This window comes from Amblyomma americanum, chromosome 2, assembly GCF_052857255.1.
Source record: "Amblyomma americanum isolate KBUSLIRL-KWMA chromosome 2, ASM5285725v1, whole genome shotgun sequence".
Lineage (NCBI taxonomy): Eukaryota > Metazoa > Arthropoda > Arachnida > Ixodida > Ixodidae > Amblyomma > Amblyomma americanum.
The window spans coordinates 167855955-167880849 of NC_135498.1; the positions used below are offsets into that span (position 1 = coordinate 167855955).

Consider the following 24895-nt stretch of genomic DNA (forward strand, 5'->3'; position numbering starts at 1 on the left):
GTATACCCAGCACCGCGGGTTTCCCCAGTTAAAAAAAAAAACTGTTGGATCCAATTGAGTTTTCCAGTTCGGTGACAGGACTGTCTACTCGACTCGATGAGTCCCTTTCGGTTTGACTCTTACAATTGTACAACATGAATTGGTGGGCGAGTTAGACAAAATTAATGAACGATGAAGCACTGTTCCTCGTCCAGTCTTCTCCTTTCGGCCTTGTGCCGTTGCGGTTGCTCGCTAAGAATTATGTCTTACAGTTGGATTATCCAATTGGTTTTCTTATTCGTAGCTGGACATTCCATCTGGTTCCGTTGTTCCAGTTGGATAGTCCAGCTGGTTCCCTAATTCCACTTGGATGGGCAGGTTAGTTCTTCTATTCCAATTGAATCCAAAGGGCAGTGTTCAATTTTATCGATGTTCAATTCAGCTAGGCGGCTTCAGGGACTATTAAATCAACACAGGCTAGACATAAGCTCTGGTGTGCATGGGCCGCGGAACCAGTCTACAAGCAGTGTTTTTCAGCCATTAAAGGCAGTGGTCCCGGCAGTTGCTGCCTGTTCTCTACGACAAATAGTGTTGAGATGCCGCTGAGCAGTATCGGCGCTCTTCCTACTTACGAAGCGCCCTATATGTTCACCGACTGCGCCTGCTTAGCTGACTCGGGCGAGAGTGCATAGCAGCTGCTGGCAGTACAGTTCGAGCTGTCGCTCACCCCAGACATTCCACGGTGGCCTGGTCTTGTGTGACGTCCTCCCGAACGGCCTTCGTTGCAGATGGGGCAGGTGTTCCGCTCGCGTCCGTGATTGCAGTCTCTTTGTCTGGCCCGGAAGGGCGCTTTTTAGGCGGACGCGCCGACTTCTCAGGCGCTCCACCAGCGTTGCGCGTCCTCTTGGACGTGCCGCTGCCCTCGGACCGCGACGCGCCCGACGAAGACGTCTGCTCGTCTTTCCGTCTGCGCCGATGCCCACGCCGTGCCCCGTCCGCGCTCCGCTTGCTGTCCCGGCTCGGAGCGGGCGCCTTGTCCTGGTCTCCTTCCATGGCCGTTTTGCCGAGGAGAACGGCCGCCCTTGACGACGATTCCCCACTCGTCCCCTGGTGACACCGCGCTTGCACGCTTTGGGCACCGTAGCGTCGGAGTAACCAAGGGTCGGTCCCCAGTGGGGCTTGCGGACGGCTAGTCGGTAGTTTTCGGTCGTGAACAGCTGCGGGTCAGCGGTTCGTAGAAGGCTGTCGCGCGCCTTTCTCGTGCTGATTCTTCTTCTCCGCGTTCCGAACTATCCCGCGTGCCTAGGTACACCCTTTGTGAAAAGTAACCGAGCAGCAGGTTTTTCCTTCTCAATCGTATAACTGGCCTTTACGGCGCCCCTAAAGATCGAAAGGTGGCAAACACGAGGACAAGGGTTCACCTTACTTTGCACAGATTCAGAGCTTAAGGGTTGGCGTAAGTGCTTCGCCACGCGCCTAAGAAACAAACCACCTGTGCCCGGTTACTTTTGTAAAAAGGGGGTACATTAATGTCACTGCAGCTGGAGGACTGCTTTTCTGCTCTGAAACTGTTGGCTCTAACTCGAAAAGAGAGTGGCGGTGGTGGCGAAAACATTAATAAAGCAAATGTGTTCAGTCCCTTAGGGTTCTGGATCCCCGAACTGCCTCACCCGCGATCAAATAAATGTTCATGTGATGACGGTCCATGGCGTTGATGGCGCTTCTGGTGGCGATCTTCTGCTGAGCGGGGTCCTCGTATCGGAGAGCGGCCTCCCATTCCTTCCAGGTCTTGCATGATGAGGGTTCAGCGGAGGGAGGATCCGCCGGGCAGTCCAGAAGGATGTGGGCAAGGGTGGCCCTCCCTTGAGGATGCTCAGAAAGCGCAGGCCGAGAATGTGGGACGAAAATAAGAGAGAAGAGAGGGGGAAGAGAGCGTGCGGGTCTGGAGTCTCCTCCTGATCGCCTGCTCCCTTAACTCTCAGGCTAATTTATCGGCGGCCTCGTTCCACGGATTCCCCCAGTGTGCAGGCACCCAGATGAGCTCTGCGTGTTGCGGTTGAATTGGGGTGGTCCATCCTAACAGGCACCGAGCATGCACCTTTCCGCGTGCGAAGTGTGGCTGTTTTGGAGTCGCTAAGGGATTGGCGCAAAGTTGGGCGGTATCTGTATAGTGCAAAGAGAGGTAAATCAGATAATAAAAGCAAAATTTAAACGTGGTAATATATTATTTCTTGATTCTGTTCCCTTTTCATTATTTGTTATTTATTTAAATGTTAATTTTCGCTCAATCATAAATGTATAACTTCAACGTGACTGCATTTTACTCACTTTTGCAGAATGGTTGGGAATTTCAGATTTTCTGAGACCGTGTGTGCACCTAAATACACAAGATAAAAAGACCCTAGTGAAGACATTGAGTCAGAAATTTGTCAGCGGAGGATAATCAATAATTAATTAGATACTCTCACTGCGGGTAGCACAATCACAATCTTGAAAACGTTCATATTGTTGGGTTTCTATACGTTCTCATATGTATACATATTCATAAAATGTACATTTTTATACTATAAGGGACAAAAAGTTAACGACCACCTACCCCAAGTGTACGACGAGGGATCAGCCCTACTATCTGGTTCGCGAGATGGTTATTGCATGATGACGCCACCATAACGGTACGACGATTGCGTTTATGTTGTGGGAGGGCTACAATAGGTGCTGCACTGTTTGGTAATTGTGTGGGCGTTTTAAATATTAAATAAACGGGCTTATATGTAATTTCAATATTAATTGAGCGGTTAATATAATTGTCGAACAAATAGGTGACCCGGTATATCCGTAAGTGCTCTCCGCGTGCTCGCTGAAAACAATTTTCTTTAAAGATGCCGGTGTTCAACGCACTGCTGCGCACAAAGAACACTGCGCGTTATATATGTGGATTTTTTTTTTGTCAACAGTCAAAAGATTTGAATCTCATTTCGAAGAGCTCGCTCAGCGGATGTTGCAACCTTGTGTACCGGCTCGAACAACGTACTGTTCTCATCGGGCTCCTCAGAGTTAACACTCTAAGGCGCGTCCGGGGTATAGATTTTTTTTCTCCTCTCCCTGTGCGTCGTCGGCTGCTTAGCTCTTAGGTGCTATGCATGCTGTTCGATGGCGCGCGGCTTCGATCGAGCGCATTTGGCGACGGGCTCGGTTCACAGCCGAAATCGAAACGGTTCGCTCTTTGCAGCTCAGAAGCGCGATCGCCATCGTGAAAGCCCTCCCTTGTCCTATGCCCATATTAACCCAGAGCGCACACAGCTTCGAAAAGTGACTGGCCCCATCGGCTGCTTTTCGTATCTTTACGGATTGAAGCGCCGTCTGGAAGGACAAATAAAAGATATTGCCATTTGTAGTCGTCTTCTGCAAAGCGCTTTTTTTTTAAATTTACCTCCTAATTAATAATTGGGTTATTATAGTTATGAATTTTTGTTAATGCATTATTTGTTTCAGAGATTGGTTCCAGGTTATTGTGCGATTAATGAAAATCTCGAGAAGTTTGCTACTTGAACACAGATTACATTATTAACCACTGGGGACGCGGCAATCTGTAACACCTTTATTTTTGCAAGCTTTGACCGCCGTTTTTCTAATATATGAAGCCTATGAGAAGTTTCGCAACTAGAAATGTCAGATAGCTCTTTGCCTCGTCCTTTCCTACTTTCCTTTCCCAATCCACCGGCCGCTGGCTTTGCGTCGGCCATTAGATCCTGTCCGCGGACAGATCGTGTCCCAGCGTGGAACGTTCGCACCGGCTGCGCGTCACAGCAGGAATCCACCTCCTCAAAAACTGTTCCAGGTAAGGCGTAACCCGTACCTCTCACTAGTTGCTGCCTTTAGCTCATAAGGCTATTTCACGGGCAGTCATGCCGCGCAGCACGAGCGGCGTCGCTCTCACAGAACTGACACGTTTGATGCAACCCTTCCTTCGTCTGTTTTTACTTCGTCGTGTTATGACACCCACACAACGACAGAGCTGTCTCCGCTCATAGCATTGCACCCATGTTCACTTATCACAATAGTATCGGCGTCGTAGATGCACGTTCTATTCCGACCTGAGCCGTCGGCTCCCAGCGTTGCGCACGGTTTTGTCGGCGTAGGTATCGCATTGCACTTGCTGAGTACTAGAAGTAGCGAAATGCTCTTTTTACCGTGGAGATGCCCCCTTCTTTCTTTTTTTGCTATTTCATTTCGCCTCGAACATACCGGCTGCGTTCGTGAAATGGCGAGGGACCGGCCGCGTACACTCTACGCGAATACTGCGAAACAGCTGATGCCCCTCTGCCAGCCTTATCCCAGGGAAAGCTCCGCCGCTATCTGCGGTGCGTGTAGTGCCTGCGTGTTTCTGTTTCGTTTTTATTTTTTGTATTTCCACCGCCGCGTTCTCGTGTCCTTGGGTTGATGGGGGAGGCTAAGGGATGCGGTGTGGAAAAGGAGCATGTTTCCTTACCGGAAGAAGCAGCGAGCGCGTCCCACTGCCTCCTCGCCGCAGCTTGGAATCGATCGGCGTCGCGGCCTGCGTTGTGCGCTAAGCACGCGAGGCTGGAACGCTGTTTAGCGAGGAGAGCGGTCCTAACGCGAACGCGGCGTGGTACGTGGCGTTGCGCTTGGTACAGTTCTCCGGGGTCTCAAGCGTGCACTTTACTCTCCTCCCCCCCCCCCCCCCCACCCTTTTTTTTTTGCGTTTACGGAGAATGTAGGCTATCGTGTTTTTGTTTTTCTTGGTAGCGACTGCGCATTACAGAACCACAGTTGCGGCGCGTCGTGGTGCCTTTCCGGGTTGCGACCTTCGCTTACAGCAAAAAAGAAAAATGACAATGCACATAATTGATCTACTTTTCATGTCATATTGAGGCATATTGTGTTTTACCTGCGGTTTTACTTATTTTGACATTGGTTTCTCGCAGCCATAAATGTCTGAGCAGTTTCAATGACAGTTGAGTTTGGTATATTGCCATTTGCTCGTGTTTACAAACTCTACACGTCATACTTTGTTTTTTCTGTCACAGATCTGTGCATGAATAAAGATTCCATCCTGTTTGGTCGTTTATTGCAGATGTGATTGTGAACATGCATTTATGTAGCCTTGTAATACCTAAGGTTGAAAAAAAAAATGGCATTTTTGGCACCTTACTTAAACTGTGCTCCCCCCACCCTCCACAAAATATATATATGATAGGGTTTTAGTGTAGTTAAACTGAGTAGACGTAAAAAAGCATGTGTTTAGCCTGATTGGCTTATGGTTTTTATGCAGGGTCATCGTCGTATCCAGTGATGATATTAGACTCAGGTTAAGCTCTGATCGAGGTCAGGCTGATGTGATCTGTTCGTGCACACAGATGGAAGGTGATGGAGATGACAATGTGCCATGCACAGCGCAAGAGCATGTTGCAGTTTAACAGGAGGCGCGATCGGCTGCGGCGGTAGCATAGTGCTCTCGTACAGTGGCCAGCAAAGTTGATCTGTCGAATCCCAGTCGCAGCAACATTTATTTATTTATATAAGGTCAAGATCAAAGCTTCAGGGAAGAATCTACTTTTGCAGCTTCGGTCACGAAGTACAACTTTCGCTCTAAAAATTCTTACACGTGGCGGCAGCTTTCATTGTCAATGAAGGGGCGGCTTAGTGGTCTACCATCTGTAACTGTCTCATTCCATCAAATAATTTAGCGACATGATGGTGCGCCTGACTCCTTGGCGCGTTTCTCGCTCCTCGGTTCTTCCGCTCCATCACTGGTGTAGCTGGCATCATGCATGGAAGCTTTATGTAACTAGACGCACCTAGCAAACTCATTGTATTCAAGAAAACTGTTTCTTCCTTGATTTTGGATAGTGAGTATTGATAGTTATGTTAGAGATATGCCTTAAATAATGAATATTGACAGTGTACCATGCTTTAACATGAAAGTAATAACTGCAAGTGGGAACTATATTCCGGTCCGTAGGAAAAGAGGGCATGTTTCAGTTCTGTAGCTTACGCTCCAGTTCCAGAAAAGTTGTCGCAAAGTAGAGTAGTGCTTTTGCGGGGCATGTACCACCATGCACCCTTCTCCCCAGTACAAGAAATTAACTCAGGCTCCTCCCGAAAAAAAACCTTGGCTATTGAGGGGAGTGCATATTTGTAGCCACTTCCTTGCTTCCATGGAACATGTCTTATGAAAAATAAAGGAAACTCCTGTCAGCATACATGCTCTTATCATTAGCAGGATACTCCTGTTTTATGGTCTTGAGCTTGGAGAGCAGAAAAAGAAAGGGTTTGAACTTTTGCGTTCAATTAGCAGCCACACCTAATAGCTTTGATTCTTTTAGCTTTATCCTTTGTGTGGATTGTTGTGGCAAACTGGGCCACCAGTGCACATTCGTTCCAAATGGCTTGCAAATGTACACTACAAGAATGAAAAACGAACAGTGCAGTCAGCAGGAATTAGCACATGAAAAATTCTGTGGCACAGACAGCATAGGCCTGCCTGTTCTGTGGCTAATTAATTTGAGCGGTATTTTTATGCACGCATTCACTATTTGTCCCAGCAAACTGGGGTATGTGCTACAGTGTATTGTTGTACTTTCTTAAAACACTCATAGGAGCAAGAAAGCGGCCTAGTCGAGCCCTAGACTAATGCTTGCCTGCTATTGCATGTGTACTGTTTAGGAAACAAAAGGCCATTGCAGCCTGTAGCTGTAGTTGCGGGCTGATGGCCTATACTTGCTTGTGACAGACTGCTCCCAGAAAATATCTGCTGTCGCAAGAGGTGATGGAGGTGGTAAGAGCTGAGTAGCAGTCATTGTCGTGCCTGTGTTCTTGACCTTTCCTGGAGGGCGGAAAACTTTGGGCAACCTTGAGCAAATGCTCCAGTCCTACGATTGCTGGGGAGAAAGCGTTAACACAACGCCATCTGTTGGGGTGCGTCTGCTTCATGTGACAGCATGTGCACGATGCCTTCTGCTCTTTTTTGGGCCGCTGTGCTTTCAACCTGGTAGGCTGGTTTACCCTTGGTGCTTTGCTTTGCAAGCAGAGGAAAATAAGAACACGTGCATGAGTCCTTACACTCATCTTTAGAGGGAGCTGTCATTGTTGCCTTGTGGAGTTCTTTAGGAATTAACTGAGCTGGCAGGGGGTTCCTGTGGTACCATTCTTGTTGAATTCGAGGCTTCTCAAAACTATTTGATTACCTGGGGATTTGCAAAAGAGGGGATGCTGTTTCTTTTATGAGTAGCTTCAGGCTGACTTTTCAGAAGTGCACTGGCTTCAATGCTGTATTGGTACAAGTGAAGAGGTTTGGAAAGAATTTTGTGGGTCACTTTACTGCACAAATTTAAAGTGGAGAGCACTATTGCTTTCTGCAAGTTATGGCTGCCTACAAACTTAGCTCCTATGCCCGAGTTTACTCATTCATTGTGCTATGGCAGACAGTTTTTCTTCCAAAAATTCATTGCTCCATTATTACGTGTGTGCATTATTTCGGTTGCAGTCTTTTTCAATTAATAACTGCTGATCGCTTTCTGACATGGCTGTGAATGTGTTAGTTTTGTAGCTTAATTCAAGGGTGAAAAGCACCGTCTCATAGAAGTCTCTTAACTACAATGAAAAGTGCTGTATTTTTAAGATTGGTTAGGCCATGGCATGTTGCTTGCACACAATGATTTCCATATATCAGATTATATCTGTTTTTATAATAACGAAAACACTTTGCTTACATTAAGCAGCAATTATTTTTTAAGCATACAGTCCTTGCTTTATGCAATTTGGCACTAACAAGAGAAATGCTCTGGGCAGGCAGCTTCACTACTGTAAAGCTGAGTATAACTTTACAATGATTTTTGCGCCATACCTAAGTTAGGCACTAAAATGATTAACGTAATTTTGGGAAGTAATGTGTGCAATTTATCTGTAGACATGAGGATCCATAGCGCACACAAATGAGGGGACACAACACGAGCGCTCGTGTTGTCCCCTCATTTGTGTGTGCTATGGATCCTCATGTTGACTACCCACGAGCCCGAACTCTCACCCTTCTAAGTTATCTGTAGAGTTGACCTCACTTCACTATCATAGTGACTCGAGTGCCAATAGTGAGTGCAGCTTGCCATTATAAAGACAGGGGAACAGCTTCGCTTGTATACACAGGAAAAAAATACGGTGACTGTAGCCTGATAAACTAACCTTGACGTTAAAATTACCTAATTGATGCTACATGTGTATAACCTGTAGAGCATATTTCAAGCAAAAGAAAACTGTAGTTCTGCAGCCATTATTCTTTTGAATTAGGACACAAAAGTGTGCACATTCTTGCCTGAATTCAGCTCCAAGACATTGTAGTGAGTGGGTTGCTGAACACTATTTTGGGATGTTCATATTGATGTCCTGCTGATCCTGGATCTAGCTTTGGGCACACGCTGGTTAACATGACATTACTGGTCTTCTCTGTTAAAGCGGGGCAACCTTGTGGTACTCGACATAAATGAAAATGCTGCTAATAATAGTAACGTGTTAACTGCCTACATACAAATTTCTCTAAACAATCGTGTCTGTATTGGTATGAGAAACCCAACCCTTAATGGTTTTTAACACGATAACATTAAGCCTCCCGTTCCGCAGAAAATCCGGCGTGGGCAGCAGCGGCGGCGTTGTGAGTGAAAAATCCCCAGAGAAGCAACCTAGGTGATGTGACTTTGTGCCTTTGTGTGGCAGGAGGCAGTTTAATCAATGATTGGCTGCAAGAGGTTGCTCGAAAAGAGCAGCCTGTGTCGCACAAGCCCCACTGGTGCCATCACAGGGGAGTGGCGCATCGCTGAACCACTGCACCAGAGCGTAACCACCAGGAGTGGTGGTATGAGGCATCCCAAGGATTCCTGAATGTAAAGTCGAGAATGGCGAATTCCGCTTATATGGCCATTCATCCATTAGTGCTATCACGTCTTACCCTTCAGGCGGAGCTTATGTGTCCCCTCCAATTTTCTCCTTGCATCCCGTTTCAGCATAACTGGCCATTCAGTGACAGCTTCGTGCGTCTGTTGTGCCATGTCTTTTGAGGCACTGCTGGCCATACCTCCAGTACATGCTCGGTAAAAAAAAATTAAAATTAAACGATTAAAATTTTCAAGTTTATTTTTGTTTATATTTTACTGAAAGGTGTATTGTTTAGTGCATATAAAATTAAAATGAAGTGTACAGCGTTATAAAGATGTGCACACGAGTAGTGATGAGAAGTTTGCGTGTTCTCTTTTTTTGGTAATCATGCTCATGAACAGAAATCTGTCAATCAACAGCTTTTGTTTGAACATGGTTTAGGTTACACGAACAAAAAGCTTTAAGACTGGCTACGAAGGCAGCTAACTGAGTTGGACTGTGCTTTACAATAATAACAACTAGAATTGAAGCTTTTTTCAGAAATTTGATGTGATCGCAAACAGCTCGAGACTGGGGGCACTGCCCTTTCTGCAGAAGTGTTGGGGGTGTGCAGACCGGCCGCCTTGCTTCCCCTGTTCCAAAGTCGTTCAGTGTACCATGACGTAGCCAGAAGACACCACTGCATGGCACATGTCATGATTGTAAAACTAAGCAAGCATTCTTTTCGCTAGCTCTTCAAACTGTTACGGTATGGTATAACCAGTAACTAAGCTTCTACCAGGGACTGCGCCCACTAGCCATTTTAGCAAGTAGGCTGTGGATGGCGCTAGTCATTTGCCAAGGAAGAATTATTGAAATGGGTGGCTTACTGCAATGCAAGACTTTGCAGCACTATCATATGTGCTGGTTTGCTGCCTAAATACTGGCGAGCCCTCTATTTGTATTTGCTTGTCTGTGAGAGAATTCAAGTTTCCACCATTTTCTAACAGGGCGATGCATGTATTTGTGTATAGACCTTTGCATTGGGCAAGGGAGTTGTCGAAACTCTTCTCTGTCTGTCTGGGCTATATGAAACCGGTTCCACTGCTGCTTTCGCAGGGCTGGTTTGAGAGGCATGACAGTCCAGCAAGCAATATGGCAGCGCCCAGGTAGCCCTTATTGCATATGTCTATAATGCTAGCGATTTTTATCCTCTAGTTATTATAGTGATAGTCGGGGTTCCACTAGAATTGGAAGACAATGTAGTGCACGGTGTGGTTGCTTGGAGCTATTAGCAGGTTGATGTGTCCATCTATCTAAACCATCTACAAAAATTACATTTGAATGTCTCTCTTTGCTAACAGAATACAGCAAACGCCTTTGCTTGTCAGGAAGTCTTGTAATGTCTAAGATGGCTGCACAGACCGCTTGATGGCTTTCTATATCTGTTGGTAGGCCAAGTTGTGGGTTACTGAAGCCTTGAGATGTGTATCCATTGAGGGCTGCGAGCTTAAGGGGACTTTCTGGTTTGGGGGAATTTTGGGGAGTTATTTGCACAAAGGGGGATTTTGTTTTTTGAGGCAAGCCGCCAGGGACTATTAAGTTTATTGAAGTTGTTCAAGTTGAAGGTATGCATTTTGCAGAGATCGAAGGGTTGATTTTTTTCTAATGATGCAAAAGGAAGTGCAATTGTGCTTATAAGCTATAGTTGCAAAGCTTGAACAAATCTGTATTTCAATGACCTTGAACCTCAGCATGATTGAAGGGTATAAAAGAGGTCTTATTCTTGGCCTATTAAACAGAGTAAATCAGCAATCAAAGCAGGATAACTGCAGTGGCCGCTTAGGCTTTGGTGGACGGGCACTCTAAGGGCACTTTGAACTAATGCTCCTTTACGCTCCCAAAGGAGCACTACTTCAAGGGAGTTCGTCCGTGCTACACGGTCGCGGAACGACCTTCGCAAGAAGTTTTTAGCGCCCTCATCGGCGAAAAGCGTCATTAAAATTGCAAACCTCACTGCACATGTAAATACAGAAATGTCAAATTTTTTTTAGTAAATTAGTTTTATAATCGTATTATGTTAAAGCAACGCAATTTTAACTACAATAATGACATGATTTTCCAAGTACAGAGCATAACATCACAGTGCTGGCCACACTGAGCCCAACTCGCTCAGTCTGGCTCAGGCTCAGCTTAGTTCTTCGGTTGTTCCCTTTGATTCTTTTGCCCCTGCGATCGTTGTTTTTGTGGTCATGTTTTTCTGGTGTGCCTTGTGTTTGGCGGTCTCCATCAAAATGAGTGACGATTCACGCGACGACGAGAGAAACTTTGAAATTGCGCTTGCAATGAGTGTGCCGACATGGCGGCATATTTACCGTGGCTACCGTGACGCTTATATATCTGGAACGAGAGTATGGCGTGGTGAGACTGCCACAAAACAAATGATCTTAGATTTTAAAACACCACTAATCTTATGAAGTGAATTTATAAAATGAAAATTGAACGTTTCTTTTCTCAATTTATTTATGCTGTTAACTCGCTGGGAGAGAGAGTACTCCCTTGAAGCCTCAAAGGACGAACTCGAGCTGCCTTGTTTCGAAGCTCCTTTGAGCTAGGTGTCCTTTGGCGCGTCCGTGTGGCAGCGCGCGTTCGTCCTTAGAGTAATGGAGCATTAGTTCAAAGTACAGTACTCAAGGATTGAAATAGGACATTCGGAGCGCGTGGCCGTCGCTTCATGGAGCACCGCCCGTAGACGCTCATGGAACCAAGGTGGTGCATTGTGGTATGGCGCGAGAGGGAGAACATCTACAAAGCAGAATTGTTCCTTCCAGTAGCCAATGAGCCGGCCTGTGGTTTACCACAGGCCTGCGTGGCACTGCAAGGCTAGCGCTCCCAATGTCCTATTTCAATCCGTGAGTACTGTACCTTTACAGTGTCTGTGTGACACGGGTATAAGCTGGCTTCACAACTGTCGCTGCTCGTTTTTGAAAGGACTTTTTTAAAAAGCATTTAATTAAGCGTGTAAATGTTTATAATTACTTATGGTAACCTAGTTGTGTGGGTAGTAAACGGAAGCTGAAAATATTCATTTGAATATCACTATTTGTGTAATTTAAATTGCTTTGGCAATGACTTTGCAAACGACTTGGCAATGGAGCATTTTTGAAGCACATGCCATTTTAATGGTTTCATGTCGGTCTTTAGAGCAAAAATGTTTGCAGTGGTGAAAACAGAAAATGTCTGATGAGGTGATATATTAGTACCGTAATTGTTAGGAGGAATAGAGGGAAAATTTGCAATCTGGGAAGGAAGCTGTGCCTTGCTCTAATGGCAGGCCTTGTTGCTTGTTACAAGAAGTTGCTGTATAATGGTAGAAAACAAAGTATGGAGACAGGGCACACAAAAGTGGGAGGCCTGCTCATGCCATATGAATCATGCTAAGAGGATGTTATCGAAGGAAATGGGGCCGTGAATCAGATACGCTCGTGGAGTGCTGTGTAAGGAAAAGAAAATAAATCCTGCACTTATGTTTCCATGCAGGCGAGGCCCATGAGTGTCACATGGAGAGTGGACCACAGGGACCCCAGGAGGTGGCAGTGGACTCAGGTCAGGCATCGACGGCGGCACTGCTGAGAGACGGCCTTGGCCAGCTAAGCCTCGGTCCGGCCGATCCGGGGGCTGCCACAGCTGCGCAGCCCCCACCCGCGGCGGCCCCTGTTGTGCCACCCGCCACCTCCAAGGTGGGGAAGAGCGGCAAGCGTGGACAGGGCAAGAACACCAAGGTGAAACTGCCCGCTTTCTCTCTGATTGCATCCACATGTGGCGTGGCACGTCACCACCCATTAGTAATACCTGTGAACCCAGCTTGCGGTCCTTGGTGGTCATGCATGGATGTGGCTATACTAGCCACTGCCTCTCCTGACTTGTATCGTCTTTTCTGAACTTCTGTTGCACTTTCTTTTGGGCATCTTGCTGCTAAGGTCTTTTAGAGTTGCATGCTTTTTTTGTTTTGGCTTTGTGGTCTATACACTTCTGTACTGCACCTCGGAGCCTGATACTGGCAGCTACTGTGCCAGCAGAGTAGTGCCCGGTTAGTGCCACAGTGTTGCACCGAAAAACAGACATGGGCCAAAGGCGGAAGACAACACAACTCAAACTGTCAGTGTTTTGTCGTCGTCCATCTTTAATCCGCGTCTGGCTTTGTCTCCTGTTGTGAATCGATCATGGGGAGCTGACCGTCCCAGTAGCACTGCTCCCTTTGTGTGCTGCTGTGACAGTCTTCCGCGCAGCTTTGTCTGGCCTTAGCTAGCCTAATGTGCATTTAATTTTTGTTATGGTCTCTTACGTTTCTTTCGTTTACTTCAATCTTACTCTCGGTAAAATGTGACACCCCGACCAGTAGGGCTCTAAGGAGAAGGCTTTAGTGGTAAGCCTGGGCTCTACTCACTTGTCGCACTGTGCTTTCTTGGTAGCAGAGTGCAGTGCTGTCTATGCTTGGGTATTGCAACACGCTTAGTGCTAGCTAGAGCTTTCAAGCACTGTATACAGAGACTCCCCGTTTAAGACGAACTTGAAGGGACCAGAAAATTTGTTACCTTATCAGAAGTTCACAATAACAGGAGTGCCCCAAAATAAAATGTGAGCATGCTAGGTGCATTCATATACAGTAAAAGCTCATTAATTCGACCCCTGTTAATTCAGAAATTCGGACTATCGTCAGAGTCCCGCCAAACACCCATGCAAGTCTATGGCGTCGGAAGCTAGTTCATTCGGACGCAGCAGGGCTGGCATCAGTTAATTCGGGTGGGCTCCCGAAGGGTCGTCGTGTCGGGACATGACGTGTGGGAGGTTCTTACTAGGCCGTTGAGCCTCCTTTGCGGTCTAGGTCGTGAACTCCGAGCTCCCGGTATCACACACCACGCGTGGCCGCTCTCACAGCGGCGCAGCGGAAATGCGAAATAAACAACACGCAACAGGACGCTTTGCCCGGGGCCAAATGTTTATTGGGTTCTCCCAAAATCGCTGGTTGCTGGATGATTTGCGACCCTTGCCGTCTGGCTTGGTCATGCGGCTGACGGGGCAAGATAGCGACAACAAAGAGGGAAGATGGGAGGTATGTACCCGATGTCCTCTCGCTGTCGCAGCTCACTGTCGTCTCTCTCCGGCCACGGCCGGTACCCGCCGATCTCGGCGCACTTGCCCATTGTCACATTCGGCCAATCAGCAACCGCTCCGGCGGCGCCTGGCGGTGCACACTTGCGACCGGTTTTGAGGAAGGAGGCGGCGCAGCGCTCTCGAGCAGACCCTCTGGCTACTCGCCCGTGGGGAAGGAGGAAAGCGTCTGCTTTCCTCTGTCTCCACAGTGCGCCTCGCCAGCCAGAGAATGGTACGGCACTCCGAAACTCCCACACGTGCCTTGACAGACGATCGTCCAATTGCCTGAATTGCATATTGCATTGTCTTCCGCTCCCCTCTGATGTGCGCGCAAAGGCAGGCATGTTGACAGTCGGCAAGTTCCCGTTGATAGGCCGAGAGAGAATCCGGCCGTATAGTTCCATTTTCAGAGCTTTGCTTCTAGCCCGCGGCAACGGCAGCTATCCGCTACGCATATGAGCCAGCCAGCCGAGCTGCACAGCTTTTGGTATGATGACTGTCTTGTTGCTGGTCTTTTTCAGTGCGAAAGTGCTACTTCGCTAGCAAAGCTGAAAAACCCAAGGCATAAAGGAAGCCTCAACCTTTGATGGGCTAGCGGGGGCGGAAGCCTTGCGCAGCTGCTCCGTCAGCCCACAGAACCGGCACCCCCCCGCCCCCTTCCTGTGTGCTCCTAGCGCGACTGCGGCAGCAGCAGTCACCACCTCCGCTGCGGCTCACACGACACCGCTACGAAAGGGGTGGGAACAAGGGGGAGGCTCGTAGACCAGCCGCAGAGCCGCCTCTTCCACATGTTCCCTCTTTCGGTCTTCCCATCACTGTTGCTCCGGGAAAGGGATTCTTCGCCTTGCTTCACCGGCGCGCTCCGCCGTCCCCGCTCCTGACGCGCGAGAGACATCGGCGCCGGAATCACGCGACCAACAGCGCGGCAGTGGACGCGTGCTGCTCGTGCCGTGTCTTTTCATGCGGTTGCCTTTGAGGTATTGTTGCCTCAAGTGCTTTCACATGTCCTACTGTTAACTACGTTAAAACACTACTTTTTTTTTTTTTTGCTTTTCAAAGGCATGCTGCCACACTGGCGCCAATGCGCAAATTTCCTTCGCTTCAGTCCGCATGGTATTCCTGTTCTTCCAGCGCGCTGAAACTCCACGGTCATCACGTGTGGTTCGCCATTTGTGCGAAGAAGTCTCCTCACATGCGATGCCACACGCCACAAAGCTCCAACACTACCATTTTGGACACTTAAAGAAGTCGCGGGAACCGTAACCCTTGTGAACCATTTCTGCTTCCGCCACTCCAAATAGCATGCACTAATTGAAACATTTGACGGAACTGCGAGAATTCGCTGTTGCGAAGTTTTCGTCTTAAAAAGATATAACCGCCGTGGTTCCCACTAAATAAATTTCGCTTTCACGTGAACGGTTTTTGGCAGTTTCGGGGGGGGGGGCATTCAATAATTTCAGATAATGCGGACGTTTTTCCGCTCCCTTGGAGTCCAAGTTAACGTTGTTTTACTATATAATAGTGCATGAAAACAATGGATGAAATAGCCTTTCTGGGAGCGAATAGTGTTTATTAGACAGTCCATTAAATGAGCTAAAGACGGTGGACATGAAACAAGCTCATGTTATTCTACTTGAAAATGGCATGGTTGCTTTTCCCATGGTATCCCACGGTGGCTGAATTTTGCGTGTGCATGTGTGTGTGCGTGCGTGTGTGCGCTCTTTTTTATTTTGCTTTCCATCCTGCCGTTACCAACTCCATGAGCAGGCACACCGCGCGCCTTTCTGTACACTGCAGGCATTGCGCACAGCACCAAAATCTGGCCATCTCTGTATCGGGATAACGCGTGTTGTGATGCCACATCATTTGTAAATGTGACCCTGGAGTTCTAAAGCCCCAAGTCAACGAGCAGATGCACTTTGCTCTTACGCGTCTTTATTAAGCCTGTAGGAGGCAGTGTGTGGCACATAACACGCGCAATGCTGGGATCTGGCCATATCAGACCTCAGCATCAGCAAGAAGGCTTCCTCCTTTCCAAAAACATGCACTCCCGTGAGAAGACCATCCATCTATGTCATGCAGGGAAAGGACACGACATAGGTGGTGTGAAATGTTGCATGGTTTTGGAGGAAATCCCTGCAACCTCATTTTTTGATCTGTGGTAAAAATAATTTCTGTTATAGGCATGAGCTTACAAGGCCGTGCCATTGGTGTGAATGCGTGCAGGCGAAGCGACAGCAGCTGTCCCTGGCCACGTGCGAGCGTGGCCGCCTGTCTGTCAGTGACCCCAGCAACCTGCGTGCCAATGCCTCCACCGCGGTGGCGTCTCGGTCTCCTCTGGCCTGCCGGCACCCCTCCGCCCCGCTGAGCGCCAGCCCTTCTTCGTCCCTCTCGGGTGCAGCCTCCTGGGGCCCCACGCGGGACCGAGCGGGCTCGGATCCCCGGCGCGGAGGTGCAAGTGGAACAGCAACATTCCTGCCTCCGGGGCTTAAGGAGCAGCACGCAGCCCACCGCTGCAAGCGCACGGGCGGAGGGCCTCCTCCTGGCAGCAGGTGGGCTGACAGGAAAATCAGTGGCCGTACACTCTGAAGCAGTGCAAATACAGCTGGCAACGGGTTGAGTCAAATTGCCTCTCTAGCTTACTTTCTCTTGAAAGTCAATACTGTGCCACATACCACGTGCTTCCTCCGTACAGTCAAGAAGGAGCGCAGAGTGCTCTCACATTAGCATAAATTCTTAAATAACATGAACAGTCTGACACCATTTGGTTGGTTTTCCATGGACTAAGTGTAACAAAAATTCACTTAAGATGAGCTGTGTTGCTTGTTTCTCAGTTAAGATGAACTTTTGTGCAGACTGTCTGCGTAGCAATACTCGCAGAGCGTCCGTGCGACACTCTGAAGGCAAGCAAGAAAAAAATGTAGCCAGGTTTATTCCGTGCTGCGCTATGCACAGAATTCTGCAGTAGCGGTTGGCTGTGGAGAGATGTGGTACCTTTCTGTTATGCACAGCGTTCATACACAACAAGCACAAATGAAGCACTTCCAGGTCCCCCTAACAATCTCACTACAAGAGCGACATGACGCTTCAGTTTTAACGGGTACGAATCCGACTGGAAATGCAAACATTCGCACGCAGAAGGTGCGAAACTGAACGAGTTGTCACGCATGTAGTGGGAACTCTCGCACCGCACTGTCACTGTGGGCCGGCTTTCATGACGGTGGTGGCAGCACAGACACAGCTGTTGCCACCCGTGTCACAAGTCTTCCACTGGCACAACACTAGCACACTGTTAGTGGAAGCTGCTCGCAACTCGGTACAGCGCAGATTTGTTGCCCACACATGTGCACAGCTACTGCGGCCACCGCCTAGGGATTTGCATCGAATGCACTGGTAACAGCTGTTGCTCTAAAAAGAATGGCGGCTGATTTAGCGCATTTATTGAATTTTCAATCTTTTTCATTTTCGCGTTCCTTGCACCATTTTGCATCTGCCTGCAAATTGTCGTTAGTATACACCTAGTAATTATGGCGTTACAGCAATCCGAAAATGCAGTATGACACTCACTGCCCTTTAAATTGTGGGCAAACAACACCCAATTTCGATTGCCCGGTGTTTGGAAACTCTGTGCTCTACTGCGGCCGTTTTGGTCCCGTTCGAAGGTGCGCACTTTCAGCTTTGTTTTCCTTGCAAGCAGCAGCCCTGTACATGCCGTCTTTTCGGAAAAAAAGAATGCCAAAGTAACATGCAGCATGTGCTGCTATTGCCTAGTTGAGGCACGTAAACAAAAGTGGCATCTTTTGGTTGGCTGTGGCAAGCTAGCCTTGGAATGCAGACGCCCTGCGGTGCCATTTTGTTTTTCTACCATGCTAGTGCAACATGAGAACCATGGCAGGAGGTGTGAAGAAGTAGCGCTCTGTGAACAAGTTCGAGCGAAAGTGAGCGAAGAAGAAGAAAAACGTGTTAATGACACGACATCGTTGCATCCTATGACTGGTGACCGACAAGCAAGTGCCAGTGCTATGCAATTGCCTGACAATTGTGTTGCGGTCGGCAGCGCTCTTCAGACTCCACCGGACAATGGTGATTTTCTTTGTGCAAACTGCAATCGCATATGAATTGACGGGCACTAACTCAAGTGCATGAAAGACCGCGACTGCATGAAAGACCGCGGTCTTCACTGTTTCAAGTAGTGCGCCCACAGCATCGGCCACAGACAAAGCAGCGTCATATACAGTGATCGGCCTCAAAATTGCAAACGTTCTTCTGGATGCTGTGCAGTGCAAAACATGCCTGTTGCAGATGCGTGAGGTTGGTTACAAGAGACCGTGCATATGACTTCGCCATGAAACTTACCATGCTCGGTGACGACTGTCAAGCAGTCAAGTAGAGCTCACAGAGGGTTGATGGCGGCAAGGAAAAATGCAATCCTTTGAGGTTAATATGCTGACTAGTCGTGCAATGCTGTTGTCCAGTAACGGCCATGAACATCTTTTTGGGGATGGGATTTTCTAGCCATGGAGTGCACAAGACATTCAACGGCATTTGAAAGCATTCTTCAACCTGTTGCGACTCAAACTGCCGCAGCCGCTGTGGCACAGACCACATATGCTGTGGTGAAGGTGTATGATGACTTACGTTTTGGGCACAGGTAAACATTGCAGTGTGCTACAACGGCACATGGATGATGTGCGGGCATTTGTCCCATATAGCTGTCGTTGCCATAGTGGAACTGTTCGGTGGTTATGTCCTGGACTATGCGGTACTATCCAACTTTTTTTCTGGGACGCGAAAATGAACCAAAGCCAAACACTGATGGCTACGAACTTCTGAAATCGCACCACCAGTGCCAGAAAAACACCACTGGCAAGTCTGGCCAAATGGAGGTGGAGGAAGGCAAAATTCTGTTTGGGCGGTCGCTACAGCAACATAACCTGTGCCACACGACCATGTTATGCGATGGGGACAGTCACATATTCAATGCCATTCAAGATGTGAAAGGCTATGGCTACATTGAGGTTGTCAAAGACTGCATTGATCACATGTGGAAGCGCATGGGGCCAACACTGCACAACTTATTGCAGAAGCACAAGGGTGAGGGCAAGCAAAGCCTCGGTGGAAGGAGACAACTCAAAGCAGAGCTAGATGACAAGCTGGCTGTATATTATGGCTAAGCACTGAGATCTAATGCAGGTGGTGTGGATGCCATGCAGCAAGCCATGAGGGCAACATGTTACCATGTCACATCCACTGATGATGATTGCCCCATTCGCACCTTGTGCCCTACTGGAGAGCAGTCTTGGTGCCACCACAGTGCTGCACAAGCTAGACAGGAGCCTGAACCCAGGTACAAGTAGAGACTGCCAAGCTATGTGGCTGAAGCTCTTTTGCCCGTCTACAATCACATGTCAGAGAAGGTCCTGCTGCAGAGATGCCTGCAGGGGAAGGCCCAGAACTCTTAACGAGAGCTTTCACTCCATCATCTGGACAATGATGCACAAAGAGCGGCACGTGTTGTTGTTTGCTGTGGAAGCAACCACAGCAGAAGCTGTGCTGCACTTCAGTGCTGGCAGCAATCCTGCAAGAATGCGACACGATTGTGACAGCAACTGGCTCGAGAGGCGCGAAGAGGAAGGACCTGCACTGTAGCACACATTTTGGTAACGAGCAGACAGCTTCACTTGTTCTTGCTGAGGCAAAGAAAAAAAAGAAAAGTATCGCAACAGCATGCACCCAGACTTATCCTCCTGGTGCATTTTAAAGCATGAGAAAGTCTGGATTTCTTTCCTGATTAAATATACTGTGAGACTTGTGTGCTCCTCACAATTTCCCACTTTTGATGGTGTATCAGTTTTAGGAGATCAATATCTCTGGTAATGCTCTTGCTACATACAGTAGCCGACGGGCAATTCGGACTCCAATAGTTCAGACTTGTAGGATATTTTGGACCTCAATGAGGCACCGTCAGTCACCCCATAGAAGCACATACATATTCGCGGCGGATATTGCGGACATCAAAAGTCTGAAAGTTTGATTTTTCGGACTAATTTCAGTTGCCTGTGGGCCAAAATCGGCCATCTTATCGGCTTTTCGCCGGCGCAAAAGGTGCCATCTTGGAGTGAGGCAGATTTACGCTGCAGTTGGATTGGCTTGACATACTTTTGGTACCTCATTGTTGCCAATAGAAGTCCCTGCGATCTCTGACACTTCGAGGTGGCAGCCAGATTGTCATCGCCGTCAACTTATTTTTGTCGCCGACGTTGTCGCGGCCAGTTATTGCTTGTCCCATACGTTGAAAATTGGTTGTTGGGGGATGGAAATTGTGCAGGAGCTATCTCGCATCTCGGCCTGGAAGGAATAAAGGAGGAACTGAGAGAAGGAAGGAAGAAAGAGGAGTCGTAATGGAGGGCTCCGGAATAATTTAGACCACCTGGGGATCTTTAACATCGCACAGCACATGGGCGCCTTAGCGTTTTGTCTCCATCGAAACGCGGCCACTGCGGTCGGGACCCAACCCGGGTACTCCGGACCACTAGCCGAGCGCCCTAACCACTGAGCCACCATGGCGGGTCTCATACGTTTGCCATTCGTCGTTTCATCACTTGGGTTCCTCAGACCACGTCGATCGAGTGGCGCTCAGTCTTCACGAAGTTACATCCGTTCACAGTTTGTGATTGCGTCCGGCGGTTCCGCCACTTTGAACGAAAAGTGCCTTATCTTTGCATGTGTTTGACGAGCGGTGTGGTGCACGCTCGGGTTGTGGACAACATGGCCCCGCCGGGTCCGTCAAAGAAGCATGGGAAGTATTCCAACTAAATACGGTGACCTTGCTGTCTAGCGTGTACAGTGAAAGCACAACTTTGGCGCAAATGCAGGCGCAAATCGTCGCCAGCAAGAGAAATTTTCCGCAAGGTAAAATCAGTGACATTTTTAAGCTGGAACCGCATGGCGCGTTTTCCGCGAGCGAAAAACGCGACGCGCGGCGAATGCCTGCGTTGTCGCCGACGCGCGAGCACCCGCACGAAAAAAGGGAGCGGCGCTTTCGCGTCGCGGCGCCATGCTCTCTGCTAGCGAGATAAATACGAAAACGGCGGGTAAACATGCCAAGTTGACACGCTTGTCGAGGTGAATGTATATAAAACAAGCAGGGCAACATCACGTGTGCACAGATTTTGTAAATACCGTCTACGCTGAGGGCATCTGCTATATAGCTCGCCAATTAAGCCTTGCCACGTTTCATGTTTTTGTAGTTGCGGTCGCGTACGTCCCATGGGACGCGACGCTTCTCCACTTAAGTTATTAGGGCCTAGTTGAAGGTTGCTTTGTCCATTTCAGGTGAACACGATTCGCGAACGAAATCACGGTAGCACGTGTTTTCTTAGACGCACGCGCAAGTTCAGCCGAGAAAAAAAAATTGTGCAAAGAGGTTCCGTCGAGATGCGCAGAGAGCAAGGCCATCTGGTGGCAAAACCAAAAACCTAAACCAAATACCACGCGACTTACCTGAACTCTGATTGGCGGACGAGCCGCGTGAGGCATTTTTTTCTACTCCTAGTAGGAGCACGCGGCGGCGCGATTTCGTGACGGATCATACTGGGCACGCGTCAAAATGACGCGCGCGTCCCATCATCCGCGCGTCAATCGCGCCTGAAATCGCGCCATGCGGTTCCGCCTTTAACTCTTTCGCTACCGCGCCTATACAAATCGATCAATTTGATCGACGCATTTTGAGTTCAAATTCTCGCGCGGTTTACGGACGCCTAGCGCCATCTAGGTTAGAAAGGGAGAAACAAACGACGTTTTCCGCCTTGTTTTGTCGATGTTTTGCTTTTGGGCTCTTCTCCCTGAGCCGCGGAAAGTTTTGGGTTGACGGGGAGCGCTTCGATCATGGCGTCGTCATCACGTGCGGCCGCTCCTAGAAGACGTTGTGTTTCTAGGCGATCGAGCGCTTCAGGAGCCGATTTTGCTGATGCAATCAGCAGTAGTGAGCCGGAAGAAGACGTGGACACGTCAGATTTCAGCGCAGATGACGAGGATGCGTCAAGTCAAGCCGGAACATCCAGCGGGTGAGTGTCGGCTCTATGTGCCGCGCACATTTCGATTACTAATAAATAGTTATGAGCGGCGCAGCATGTACTCACGGCTATATTATTTATTTTCAGAGTCTCAACGTCATATGGACGTGATTCCTTGCCTGCAGCTGTGAAACGCGTGCAGTTTTTGCCTAGACGAATCCCGGGAGTCGAAGTTGGCGGCACGGTCCGGAGTAGCGCATGGCACTTCGTGCGGGCCGTCGATGTCTTCAAACTCTTTTTCACCGCAGAGCTAATCAACATGATCTGCGAAAACACGAACAAATATGCGTGGATGCATATTTTAGAGAGGCAGACGTACGCAGAAAAGGACGGCTCATGGAAAAATTTCAGTCCCGATGAAGTAATGCAGTGCATAGGAATTCTGATCTACATGGGAATTGTGGAACTGCCTCGCCTCCATCTATACTGGAACACCTCAGCATTATTTTCGGGCCTCATTCCTCCAAAGATTATGCCCAGGAGCCGATTTTTCGCGTTCCTTGCGTTTATCAGTGTCATGGACCCGGAGAAGACTGACCCCGTCCGCGATGGCAAGCTTCACAGGATCTCACATCTACTGCAGCACATGAATGACGTGTCACGTCAGCATTTTCAGCCATACAGAAATTTGTGCGTGGATGAACGGATGGTGAAATCAAAAGGACGATCGGGCATTCGGCAGTATATGCGTGACAAGGGAGTCAAATGGGGGTACAAGCTGTGGGTCCTTGCTGACTCTAGCACAGGCTACACTGTACAATTCAGCGTTTACACCGGGAAGAGAGAAACACCTAGCTCAAAGGGACTGGCTTATGATGTAGTAACCCGCCTGTGTGATGAATATTTGGATCAAGGGTACATTATCTACCTTGATAACTTTTACACGTCTACCTCCCTTTTTGAACATCTTCTTGAGAGGAAAACTCTCTCTTGTGGAACAACGCGCAAAGATTGTCGCGGGTTTCCCTCCCAGTTGAAAGATACCGCTTGGGAGAAAAGATCAAATCGAGGGGACATTCGCTGGCTGCGCTGCCGTGATGTGCTGTATTTGCAGTGGAAAGACAAGCGCATTGTGAACATGATGAGCACAGCACACACTGCCAACAAACACGTCACAGCAGTGCGAAAAGTGAAGAGAGGAGACCAATGGACAAAGATACCCGTCATGAAGCCGCTCTTGATAGGCGACTATAATAAGGGCATGCTTGGTGTTGACAAGTCAGATCAACTGATAGCTTCTTACAATGTATTGATGAAATGTGTCAGGTGGTGGAAGACACTGTTTTTCCACTGCATTGACATTGCTGTCGTAAACAGCTTTGTCATCTTCCAAGGACACAGGGAACATCACCGCGAGATAGAGGAGCTCACCAGACAGGCTGGTTTTGACCAGCTCGCATTCCGAATTGAGCTGGTCAACCAGATTTTTGGGATGGACGACAGAGCTGTCCACCCTCCACCTCCTTCAAAGAAGCCCGAGCACAAGCCCCAGGTGCAAGAAAAGCGTCACAACTGCAAGCTCTGCTACGGGAAGAGCAAAGTCGAAAGAAAGACGGCAGTTTTTTGTGAGCCATGCAGTGTGTATCTGTGTTTCATCCCGACAAGGGACTGCTTTGGAGAATGGCACGCCACACACCCATGCTAACTTTTTTTTTTGCGGGAAGAACAGTTTTCGGCAATACCCTCTGCAAATTGTGTTATCGCTTTATGATATAATTACCTACAGAATGTATATCTTGAATTTTTTTCACTCTTGATATTTTTAAAGTTGTGCTCCTTTTTTCAAGCAGAACGATACCATTACTGTATAAATTTTGACAATATAAACTTTTTTTCATTAACTTGTGTAATAAATATATAGGCAAGGTTTACGATCCTGAACAGCAAATTCTTTTAGCTACATTTTGGTACCAAACAATATAAATGACGCATTACTGTCTAGCCGCCAAAAAATATTTCCTTCCACCTAGTGAAAACTGCCCTTTTTCCCGTGGTAGCGAAAGAGTTAAGCTGGTTTCATCTCAATAAAGTGGTTTTTTTTGTACTTCACGGATTTTTCGGACTGTTCGATTATTCGGACCATTATCCGGGTCCCTTCCGAGTCCGAAAAATTGGTTGGTGGCTGTAGTTATTTTCTTCTGCTAGAAAGGTGGTTTCTTTCATCTTTTGACACCAAGGTAAATGTAATAACCGTATGGGAAAGTTTACTGAAAAGGTTGTCTTGGTACCAGAATGGACCTTTCCTTTCAGAAGTTTTCCATCGTGTAACTGTGGCTCAAATTGGCATAGAATATTAATTTTTGCTTTCATTCACTTTCCAACCATTTCTGATCATATTGAGATGGCAGTCATTCCCACAATTTGTCTACATGGTCTGAAATGTTTTTCCCTCCTTTTCTCAAAACTGCAATTTTGAGGGTGCAGAAGTTTTGGAGAATTGAACTACTTGCGCTATTGTTTTCATTCTTTTGTTTACAAAGAAACTCATGAAACGTGCACTAAGACTTAGCTATAGTATACAGTAATGACGAGAAAACATTTACAGAACTAACGATTTGTCCTGGGTGTCAACTTGGGCTTTTATGCACAAAAGTTTGCTGTACTCTGACTTAAATTCAATGAAATCTAGCGCATGAATTCTTGGTTTTTTATACTCTATGATCTTTCTAGATGATTTTGGCAGGCCCACTTTCATCATGCCGTAGTGCTTAGTAATTAGCTCACCTCCAAATGAAGAACATTGATTAGACAAAATTTAAATGTTTTATACAAAAAAACTAATTATATATTTGAAATCAGCATGCCAAAATATTTGAGTGGTG

General features: G+C 47.8%; 1 protein-coding gene across 1 annotated transcript in view; it reads left to right on the forward strand.

The window, feature by feature from the left end:
* Positions 1-3684: 3684 nt before the first annotated feature.
* LOC144121970 (uncharacterized) overlaps positions 3685-24895 on the forward strand; it is a 109699-nt gene continuing 88488 nt past the window's right edge. Inside the window, exons 1-3 of the mRNA XM_077655437.1 lie at positions 3685-3817; positions 12385-12626; positions 16225-16550. Coding sequence (XP_077511563.1) covers positions 12405-12626; positions 16225-16550 — 548 coding nt within the window. The 5' untranslated portion in view covers positions 3685-3817; positions 12385-12404. The remainder of the gene's footprint in view (positions 3818-12384; positions 12627-16224; positions 16551-24895) is intronic.